Source organism: Motacilla alba, chromosome 7 (genome assembly GCF_015832195.1).
Source record: "Motacilla alba alba isolate MOTALB_02 chromosome 7, Motacilla_alba_V1.0_pri, whole genome shotgun sequence".
Taxonomy (NCBI): Eukaryota; Metazoa; Chordata; class Aves; order Passeriformes; family Motacillidae; genus Motacilla; species Motacilla alba.
Genome location: NC_052022.1, coordinates 17,172,613 through 17,184,722, shown reverse-complemented (window position 1 = coordinate 17,184,722; position 12,110 = coordinate 17,172,613). Strand labels below are relative to the sequence as shown.

At 34.1% G+C, this 12,110-nt stretch overlaps 1 protein-coding gene across 5 annotated transcripts in view; it reads left to right on the top strand.

Annotated features, from left to right (window-relative positions):
- KCNH7 (potassium voltage-gated channel subfamily H member 7) overlaps positions 1–12,110 on the top strand; it is a 208,537-nt gene that overhangs the window by 171,590 nt on the left and 24,837 nt on the right. For 3 of the 5 annotated variants that reach the window (XM_038141938.1, XM_038141939.1, XM_038141940.1), the window contains 3 exons: positions 714–1,113; positions 1,586–1,786; positions 11,688–11,942. In XM_038141938.1, coding sequence (XP_037997866.1) covers positions 714–1,113; positions 1,586–1,786; positions 11,688–11,942 — 856 coding nt within the window. The remainder of the gene's footprint in view (positions 1–713; positions 1,114–1,585; positions 1,787–11,687; positions 11,943–12,110) is intronic. The other 2 variants (XM_038141937.1, XM_038141941.1) reach the window with 1 other exon arrangement.

Sequence of the window (12,110 nt, the reverse complement as noted above, 5' to 3'; positions counted from 1 at the left end):
CTTGAAATACATTCCTGCTTTACACTTCTCCAATTTATTTTTCTAATGGTGTAGTACTTTTATTACTGGCTCTTGCCACTGCAGCTGCAAGATGCAAAAAGATTCATCTGAAGTAAATTTTCCATGATGTTCTGTTCACAGTGTTCACCTTCTTTCACCTGTATGAATGTTTTTACCTTTACAAACAGGAGGAATCTTTTAGATATACTCTTTGGGATGCTTCTGACCTATTAATTCTCTTTTCTAGAATATGTGTGTCAGAGCATTTCAAGGAGTTTCTAAGTCAGGATCAAATACAGTCCCACAGCTTTCTTCAAAAATACTTATTACCTCTGTGGACAGTCATATAATTATGAGCAGTTCCAATAACTTACAGACATTATTATGTCAAAAAATCATTAAACTATTGGATCATTAAATCCATTATGGTCAACTGAAGAGTCCAGATCAAGTAAAATATTCAACATCAATGGGTATTTAGCATATAATGACAGTTTTAATACATCTTGATTTGAAAAGTACATTTTCTTATTTTCTTCCCTGGCTTTATAATGAAATTGAACAACAAGAAACAAAGAAATTGAAATTAAGTTTACATTGGAATGGGTTCTTCTACTCTTTGTTGATTCCCCAAAATAATGGAATTTGTGGTGGTTTATTCATGACAATACATTTTCTAACAGAGAAAATTAATTTCTATCTTATTTTTACAGACAACTACATTAATAGGCCTTCTGAAGACAGCTAGACTGCTGCGTTTGGTGAGGGTAGCACGGAAATTGGACAGATACTCCGAATATGGTGCTGCAGTTCTGATGCTCCTCATGTGCATATTTGCCCTAATTGCACACTGGCTTGCTTGCATTTGGTATGCCATTGGAAATGTAGAAAGACCTTACTTGGCTCACAAGATTGGTTGGTTGGATTCTTTAGGAGAACAATTAGGAAAGCACTACAATAAGAGTGATGCAAGCTCTGGACCATCTATCAAGGACAAATATGTTACAGCACTTTATTTTACCTTCAGCAGTCTGACAAGTGTAGGATTTGGAAATGTGTCTCCAAACACCAACTCAGAGAAAATCTTTTCCATCTGTGTCATGTTGATTGGCTGTAAGTAATTTTATCATGGATTTTAATCTTTTTTTTCTCTCTGTGTTTAAGCAAGTGGCTTAACATTCTAAACTAATAAGATTATAAGCATGCAGCCGGAAGGGCAAATTCCTAGGGAAAGGAATGTTGTATGCAAAAATATGTTGTGACTCATTCAGTGTCAGGAAGTAATCAACTTGTTTGACTACTCAAAATCTGTTATCCAAACTGTCAGAATATCTATGTTGTATATCAGTGTCTGTAAGCAAATCCTGTGTAAGGTAAGAAGGTGGGTTTGGAGAGGATTTAGGAAATTATATCCCATCATATTTGTATAATCATAATTATATTTTATTTTTCTTTTTAAAACTGAACCCATAAATGCATGCCTACCTTTTTAACTCTTCCCTTTGTTCTTAACTTTTGCCTAGCTGTACTCATCGGCAAAGCCCAATGATATGACTTAGGTAAATTTTGTTTCTCTTTAATCCAGCATTAATGTATGCTAGCATTTTTGGAAACGTATCCGCAATAATCCAAAGACTCTACTCGGGAACTGCACGGTACCACATGCAGATGCTGCGAGTGAAGGAGTTCATACGCTTTCATCAGATCCCGAACCCTCTGCGACAGCGACTGGAGGAATACTTCCAGCATGCGTGGACATACACCAATGGCATTGACATGAACATGGTATGTTCTTCTGTTTTTCAGGCAGAGATGCTGAGCAATAGATAAATGCATGAGAAATTAGAAAGAGACTTTAAGTCTTTAGTATTTATAAGCTGTATAAGTACAAGCTTAAGAAGGTGGATATATACCTCAGTTGTTTACAATCAAGCCACTACATGTTTGGCATACAAACATTTCACGGCCTAGGTTATTGCCAGGTATTTCAGTAATGTGAATTCTCTCTGTGTATAGGAAAGCTTGAGAACTGTAGGTGACTTCTCTAAGGTTAAACAGATAAAAAAATATATAGGTTTCTTATTTCAGATATAGGTGTTCCAGAATTTTGTTTGTTCTTTGCCCTGGTTTTCCACTTCCAGTATCAAACAAGAGAACATATGTTGATATCTACAGGGCTACTGTTCTATAAAACCTGTGGAGATCAATTCTTTTTTCAAATCCTTCCCTGTAATCTAGAACAAGTATATTCGGAAGAGGTTGAAGACAGGAGCAGGCAGGTTTAGCTGCTCTTTTCAAAGAGAAATATTTGAATCACATGATGGTCTGAAAAGTAATTTGCTTGCATTCACAACCATGTAATTCTGCACTGAAAATCAATACTAGCCATTTAGGCATCCACAGAAACTCATTTCTAGGAACTGACAAGGAATAATACTCATTTTTTTCTGATTTTGATTTAAAAGCCCCTGTAATCTCTCCTTCTATAAATACATGGCTAACTAAAACAATCTGCTAGTGAGCAAAAGGAAGCATCTATATCTCTGTCTTATTTTCTGGAGATAGAAACATTTTTTCTGAAAATTCAACATCAGTTTGAAGATACTGAGGGCATTGTACATCTTAAGGACCTGTAAATCTGTTTCTCTGTAGGGGTGCTTTCCAGAGGTATTCAGAGCTGCAGATTAGAAACTGCAGAACCCTCCAGAAAGCTGCAAAGAACAAGAAAATCTATACACTTTTGTAACAATTTATCTAGAAATCAGCTTCGAAAATTTTGACGTACATTCAAACAGCTTTCATGTGAGATCTATATATACATTTCTGAATGACTTTTTTATGCAGCAAACAGAAAAAATGGTCTTCATTAAAATCTTTTATAAAGGTGAATCACTGACAGGTTGACTTTATGGTTACCATTAAGTAAAGCAGATCTTAAAAATACAAGAGAAAATTAATATATTTGGCTTCACCTGTCACTTCCATGTGTCCCCTCCAGAGGGATAATATGTCCAGGGCAGGACAAGGACAATTGTATAAACCTCTGCTGGGGATTACTGCAGTGGAAGGCAGCATCAGTAGCTTCATCCTGTGTGGCACTGAACAGCCCTAATTCCTTCTGATAGCAATGGAATTGTGGGGTACTCAGCACTTTGCAGGATCAGGCCCTTAAGCTGCAGGTGTGTTCAACCTAAGCCTAAAGCAGCTCACTGAATTATTTCTGAAGATATTACAAAGTCATATATGCCTTAACTAATTCATTACCACTAATGGATGTACTAAAACCCCCTGGTTCACATTAAATAGTAACTATAACTGGATGTTGTCATGTGAAAAGTTGCATAATTTGGAAACTGGTGTACAGAAATTAGTCTTGGATTTGTCATGAATGTGAAATAACAATTAAATGGATTAAATAGCCCTTATTCTGCAATGTGATTGTGAGGCAGTATGGAGGATTTGTTTTTAATAAAGTGTGAAAAAACCCTCAAGTTTAGTATCTTGTTTCATTGTATTTTATTCCTTATTCTGTTCACAGTTCTATCCCTCAAGTTTTATGTCAATCATCTTATTTCCTTTAAGAGTTTGAATGTATTACACTTAGTACAAGGATAATATAAGAATTGTGTCATTTACATTGTACTTATGAAAGATTTATCTCTTTCCTGTCTGCTTCACACCTAAATACATGGAATAACACCACCCACTGGTAAGAGCAGGAGGTATTTATATAAAATTTAATTCCAGTATAAAGTGTGAAGAATATCCATGTTATCTGTTGGGTTTAGAGCTTGTTCAGTGCTTTCTAATTTTAATTGTAACTTTTTGCATGATTAAGGGGTAGATAGCAAAGGGAAATAATCCAAGCAGAATCAGATGTGGGGCAAAATGGTTACTAAAAATTAGACATTAAAAATGTTAAACTAACTATGTTTATTGATCACTGTTTTACCCCACAACTCAAGTCATGCTTCTCTGCCCAAAAAAGATCATGTGCATATTGGTTTGCATTAGATAGTTGCTCTGTAGGAATGTCACTGACAAAGTTGTCATGCTGCTGATCATTCTGCATTTTCCTTTGTGTGAATGCTCTTGGTTTACACCATATATGCATGTTAACACACGCACCAATGAAGTTTTCTTGGCTATTAGCCATGTGCATATGAGTTGGACTTGCATGTGTTTTTTACTTAATTTTGCATGAAATATTTGCATTTACAGAACAAAGGACTGATATTGTCCTCAAACAAATGTGTTTGACTCCTGCTCATGTCTGTTAGGAGTTTTTTGTGAATTCTGAGGGCAGAATTTCATCCAATATATTTTTTTTCTTTATTTCATGACTGAAAGCTGAAAAAAAAATCAAAAATGTAGTCCTCTTTCTCCTTTGAAATATGAAGTGCATAATAATTTACATTTTATATATATATATATATATATGTACACATGTAACATACACACACACACACACATAAATATATATATATATATATATATATAAAAATAACATGGATAATATATTTCAAAAGATGCTTTAAATTATCCTCATTAATATATTTAAGAATCCAGGTAAAGTGGAAAACAAAATATAAAAAAGAGATTAAATAGAAACTCTTTTAATCTCAGGAGTAATTGTGCACTAAGACTAAACTTGATTTTCTAAACAAAATTCTACACCTTAGATTACAAACCAGAAGATAATACTGTATGCTTATTTGAAATGGTTAAACTTAAAATTATCTTTAAAGACCTGCAAGTGAAACATGCTGAGACCTTGTTTATTTGTTTATTTGCTCCTTTCTGCTCAATTTATACATATTTTTGATTATATTTCATTACATAATATATTTTGGTTAAAAACCATTCCACATAATTATGCATGGACTGGATAAACAGGATTTGGGATTTATTTTAATCTGGATAAAAAATCTTGAGTCTATAGAATAAGCATAATTTGAATCATGTCCCTGTGATATACACTGGCAAAGTCAAATTACAAAAAAAATGTTTACATCAAATATTGTTTCATGGAAGATGTCACCAGTCCCAAAGATTGCAATTCTTGTAATATTTTTAACTATCCATTCTAGTTTTCCTAAATTCTTTTTGCCTTCTTTTTCCTCTTTCATTCCTATGTTATCAGTCCAGGACTGATAATAGCATGCCTATGATGCTTACCCTAAAAAGATTAGTTATTTAGTGTTTGATATATTTTTTTAAGTTATGCATGTGTTTTTTACAGTCCTGTCCCATCCTTTCTTTCCATGGATCTCTGTGCATCTGAATAGCTTTATTGGTTTGGTTTACATTAGAAAAGACTTCGAAGAAGTAACTTAGTGGGAAAAGCTGAAAAGTAGTTAGCCCAGTGTAAACACTATTTAAAATTTTAGGTGTGGGACAGATGTCTTTTTGGTTTGGGTTTTGTCCAGTAGCATGAAAGGGGAGAGCCAGTCAGAATTCTTATGAATGAATGTATGATTTCTCCTGCAGCATCCAAGCAAATGGTTCATTTTACCATTGTGATAACTGTCTTGGCCACTGTGATCATACAAGTACAGTAGAACACACACCTATCTTGAAACAGCAATCCTATAGTAGCAAATAAAGGCCAGGTTCACCATTGCTTTGAACAGGCTTCTTTTGTAAGAAATTGGCCACTGACACCTGGCTGACATCACTACATTTTTTCATTCCTGATTTTTTTTCCGACTGTGATCACTTCTTACAACAAAACCAGTTTTCACAATAGAACTTGTGCCACTAATATATTTGAAGCAGAGGATTAGAGAAGTAAATTAGAATTTCAAAAACAGCAAGGAGAAATTCTTTGTACCATCAAAAGACTAATGCAAATTAGATGTGTTTGGAACAAAACCTAGCAGTAAACTCTTAAACCAAGGGAATATGTAATCATATTGGAACATGGTACTGCTATTTGCCTATTTGTTTGAACAGAAATCACAAGATATAAACCAGCCACAAAGTACCTTATGATTAGCCATAAACCTGTTCTTTCATTTTCTAAAAAGGCAACTTTAAAAATACGATCGCCTCCATTGAATTGAGTTGTAGAAAATAAGACCTCATAAAAATATTTTCAAGGATGTCCATCTATTTCTAAATTATCCTTTATCAGTTTCTGAGTGCATTGTATTTTGTGGTATAAAATATCAAAAACAAGAGCAATTAATTTTTCAACTATCGTATTTTTTGAAATATACAGATCTGGTCAATCTTCAACTTCTACAGACTTAAAACTTTTTTCTCAGTAAGGGAGTCAACAGTTGAAGAAACTGAAATAATTTTCTGTCTGCCTTGTTCAGCAATGTATTGTATCACAGAGATCACTTTTCAGATGTACTCAGAAACTGTAATAGGACTGTAGAAGAATGGTCCACTGCAGCTTCACTAATTCCAGCATAAAGATGTCACACATCTGTGTTGTAGTGATAACTGAAAACAAAACATCCTATTCTTCGATAAGGTTGTCAGGCTCCGATCTCATTGAAAGGTGAATTAGCTCATTATCACATACTGCTTCTCTCTCTCAACTGTTAAAAGGAAACATCCTGAACATTAAAAAAATCATTCTGTACAAAGAATAGGATTTTTCAGAATTTTTTTTTTCTACGTGGAGCCCAAGAGCTTCTGGAGCAGTATTACTGCCAGCTGTGAAACTGTTATTTCTTTTCAAAATGCTGAAAATGCTTGGAAATGTTTCAACCTTCTACTTACAGAAATAATTAATTTCTGTAATTAATTATCACAGGAATATTGAATAGTAAATTCTAAATTCTTTCTAGAAATAAAATTGCTGAATTACAGAAATGTTTAGCCTAGATGATGTTATTCAATTACAAGAGCCAAATGTTTGTGATGGAACTAAATCCCACACTATTGTCCATCAGAGGAAACAGCTACTGGGGGACAGAGATCCTAATTCAAAATCTAAGCAGTGAAATTTGTGCAACTAAAGAGTATCAGGTTATCCTTAAAATTTGGCTGGCAAAAAGATGAATGTTAAATATATTGGTTATTTAATCAAATATATGAATTAATATTAATTAATTTCACTAATTCTTTCTGAACAAACTAAGACAAAAGGTTAATAAAAGCAAAAATTTTTAATATAAAGTTCAAATTTTATTATTCAAATATTTTGAGAACTTTATTCAGCATTTAGTGATGCCAATGTCAACATAGCCTGCGATCTCTCTCATGAAGGTGAGAACCAAATAGATATTAAGTATGTGTGATCATGACACAAACTGAATTTACTCCTGCCTCTTTGTACCTTCAGCTGCTCAAATTTTTTGCTGTGTTAATTTTTGTATGGATCAGTTTCTCAAACCATTTCACATGGAGAGATCATGACAAGGCAGGAATAATCAGACAAGGTGGAGAAAGACCAAAGTACTCTTTCAGTTTATGCCATCTTAAATTCTCAGAGGAACTTGGGAGTATCCCTTTATCTTTCCCTCTCTATGCTGGGCACCCGAGACTCATAAACAAATCTGACTGGTTCTAGAACAAGAAAGCCGTAGTCACTAGTTTCAACATATCCCAAACACGGTTCAACACACTCGAGCCCTCTTGTGCTCTCTTCAGCTGCTGTTTGGTGTTTAATGATCCCACCTATATTTCAGCACAGAAAATGTGCAACAGAAGATTATATTCAGAATTAAAGGAGCATCTTTGATTGTAAGGCTACAAGCACTGGAGAATCTCTCATATTAGGAAAGGCTGAGAGAACTGGCACTGCTCAGCCAGATGGGAGAAATGAAGGCTCACAGAGGACCACATCAATGTGAGCAAATACCGGAAAGGAGGGTGTAAAAAATGTGGAACTAGTTTAATTTCAGTGATGCCCAGTGACAGGACCAGAGGTAATGGTCACACACTGAACCTGGAGGCTTTGACCAAACACCAGAAAACACCTTTTTACTGTAAGTATAACTAAGCACTGCCACCCCAGAAAGGTGGTGGCATCTCTGTCCTTGAAGGTATTTGAAAGCCATCTTGGAATCATCTTGGCTACCAGCTCTAGGTAGATGTCCTTGAGCAGGGAGGATGGCCCAGATGATCTTTCCAACAAGATAATTTCCAACCTCAACCATTCTGTGGTTTTGTTGGTATGGAATGCAGTATGTCCATTTTTAGTGAAAATTATTGTAGCTTATATCCTGGTTTGTTCAGGTTAACTTTCTAAATATTTTCTGTGAGTCATAGATCAATACCTGTTCCAGAACTGAGGATTAAAAATCTAAAACTTGTCATGAATTTTATAATTTATCCAAAAACCCAAGATTGTCTCTGCCACAAACAGTTGCTTGTTGCCTGAGATTATGGCACAAAGATACGTCCAAATCTGTTGTCACAAATGTGTCTGATAAATGTGTGATACCTTGCTGTCATCCTGAGAAAAGAAATTAATGAAGCTGGATTCCCTCTCCTCATAAAAAGATCACATTCTTCAAGGCAGTATGAATCATGTCCCTACTATCCTCACGAAACAATCACTTATTCTATGTAAAATGTTTTACATCTCTCTGGATGGTGTTATCTTCCTCTGTAAGCATGCCACATAGATAAATCAACGTTATTTGATGTGGAGAAAGTTTTATTCCAAACAGGAAGAGATAACCGAACTTGGACTTGATAACTGTCAATGACAGACAACTGGAGCCTGTGGTCACAGCATCTTAACTGATTTTCCTTTACTTTACTTTTTCTTTGTCAAGGAGGCAGGGCTAAAGCTGATTTTATGTCTTATTACATGTCTTTGTGTGTATTTCTTGAATTATGCATGAGTTCTGATTCCAAACATGATTCTAACCATGAGAATCCAAGATTTTTCTCACCAGGGTCCTGTGGAATCACAACTGAGGAGATATTGTGTATAACAATAGAAATACGTAAGGAAAGAATGGAACAATTGAAACTCAAATCTGTATTTAAATGATTTATTGGTTTTGGGGTTTTCATCAATAATAATATTATTAAACAGCAGTTCTAATTTTATAATTTTCAATTTTTTTATTTTGGAGACTGCATGAATGATTTTCTAATATTTATTGTACACGCAGAGTGTGTACAAATTTGATGTTGATGTTGATTCTCACAGTATAACAATTTTCAATAAAATTTCAGTAATGAAATCAGAATACGAGAATAAATGTAACAAATATTTGAGAGTTGGGGTTTGTAAAATGTCTGTACTGCACAGCATAAAACTTAGTCTGGAAACATCAAATTCTGTATTCTGTCACCTACTGGACTTAGATTAAACACCTCACCACTCACAATGTGTGCAATATGGTAAGCTCTTTTTGGTAATGTAGGTTTTACCATTGTTTTAACAAATTTATCTTCCAATCAGCTTCTTTCTTGAATTTCTAAGCTTGTATTAATGGAATAATCTCCATTGGAAACCAATGTTTAATGTGCCTTTTAGGCATTTTAAAACTGTGATATTAAAGAGTAGATTTTTTTGTCTCTGATGTTTAAAACTACTTTAGAGTGTAAGCTCCATGGAGCAGGGACTTTTTAGTGACAGATGCTTGAAAAGAGGCTGGTATCTTTCAAATGTCATTGACATTTAAATAACTATCAACTGATATGCAAAGATTTTAGAACAGTTTAATGACAAATATAAATTAATTTTAAAAATAATTGTTTTTATAAGGGAATATCCAAAGTATCTTCAGAAATATAAACCAACATATATGGTCTGCATGGGTTTTGCTTAATGGTAAAATACAATCCCTTGAAAGTCAGATAAACAGCTGATGTGAAAAATTAAAACTATTCTAAGTGTAATCTAACTGCTCAAGACTTCCTAACAATTCAAATACACTTTCCTTGTAAGTACTTCTGAATTCAAAATACACGGAGCCCTTCTAAATTGCATTCAGATACATACATATCAAAAAAATTAATTCAAAATAGGGCTTTTACACTCACATGACTAGAGAACAATTTCAAAATAAACACAATCCTTCTTCTCCTGTTTCAATGGTGAATGTATTTGTTTCTCAGTTTTTCAGTATCATTGAGCAAATAAGATCCTACAACCTACAGCCTTTTATTTAAATATAATCCCATTATATTAAAAAGCATAATTGGATACTAAGCTATTTCTAGTGATGAAAACTACTACTGAAAACAGAGTGATGCCACAGAATCTTTTCACTTACCATATTTTCTTTTGCTTAGTGTTGTTGATTACTGGCTTTTTCTGATGATATATAAATTTCATGTGGTAATGCCATAAGGCTCAAAAAATTGTTCTATATATGTGTGTAAAAACATTGTTTGTTATTTCACAGCATTGATTTCCATTATCAATCTTAAAAACATTTCAATTTTGTTAAAGGTTCTAATATCTCATTTTTAAAACATAACTTGGCTTGTGCAGACAGAAGCCTCATATCAGAAATGTGTTCATTTTCACCAGCAAGGGATATGAGTTATGAATAATTTCTGCAATGAGAATGAGTGCACAGGATTTTTTTGTGCTGAAGTAGAAATTAATATAGCAACACGGGAATGCATTTTGGATATATCTTTTCTCTGCAGAAATGTTTACAAATTTATTTTAAAATAGTGCAGAAGATAAACAAGGATGAAATAATAGACTGATCTAATAACAAAGAGACACATCCTGTTCACATATTCATAAGACTTGTAGCATCAGTACATATTTTGCCTTTAGTAAAATGCAGCAGTTGTAGCCATCCCTAGGGAAAGCCTATGACCCAATCACACCACTGACAGCAGATAACAGGATATAACAAAGAAAGGTGGTGTGTCATGCTGTGTCAGCACGCAGAGTCACTCGCAGTACTGCCATGAACTCAGTAGCAGAAATGTTTATGGATTCTAAAACAATCAGAGCTGCATTATCCTAGAGAACTTAGGAAAGCTCACACATAAATAACTCCCTTCCTTCTAAACAAAATTAACATGTTGCCATGGTACCCAAGAGGAATCCCATGATTCTGCTTCAGGCAAACTCCCATTGTTCTGAGTAAAAGATGAGCAAGGACCACAGCAAGTAGCCCTGTTTGCTGAGCAGATCGTATGTCTATGTAAATCTGCACAATACTGTGGTTTCAATAGGTCATGCTGCTTTCTTTCTGATAAAAATCAGTCCTACACTTGCAAGCAGGTTATATTTAACATGAAAATTCTAATAAAATGCCCTCACTCTGAAAAATATCTGATCTTCCTCAGATAGCTCTCATTTTACAAATATCATGGTTATTTCAGCAAAAAAACCTCTCTAATAATAACTGTAGTACTTTGAAAATTGATAAAAAGGAAATAGATATATGGAAAATATATAATGGAAAAGGAAATTCGGTCAAGACTTCCCTTTCACTGTCTTATTTGTTATTTTCCTGCAGTATAGTCATTCATGTACCCTGATACCATTTCTTGCAATGAAATAAATCTTAATAGCATATTTTGTAACCACTACAGGGGTCAGTATTTACAGGAGTACTCACATTGTAAAAGCTTTGCAATATAGATTGCACTATTAATTTATTGAATTTCAATACTCCTACACTTTTTAGAGCCATGTCTACTTGTAGGTCACTTCTTTCTTTTTGTCCAGGAAGAAAACAAAAATTATATCAAGAACATCCATAGCATTCCCATGAAATCATTATGCTTGTCTTTCCAGGTCCTGAAGGGATTTCCAGAATGCTTACAAGCTGACATTTGTCTGCACCTCAACCAAAATTTGCTTCAGAATTGCAAAGCTTTCCGGGGGGCCAGTAAAGGCTGTCTTAGAGCTTTGGCTATGAAATTTAAGACAACACATGCACCTCCTGGAGACACTTTAGTGCACTGTGGAGATGTTCTCACTGCTCTTTATTTTGTGTCAAGAGGCTCCATTGAAATCCTTAAGAGTGACATTGTTGTAGCCATTCTTGGTAAGTACATTTTTACAAGCCATATTAAAAGAGTCAGATTTTCAAAAAAATATTTATTGTTTCTCCTGGGACAGGAAATATGTAAATATTTAGTAACTATTTTTTAAAATCAAGCAAAGAAATAATTTAAGAAGAAAAATCTACATTACTGCAATAATTAATGTGCAC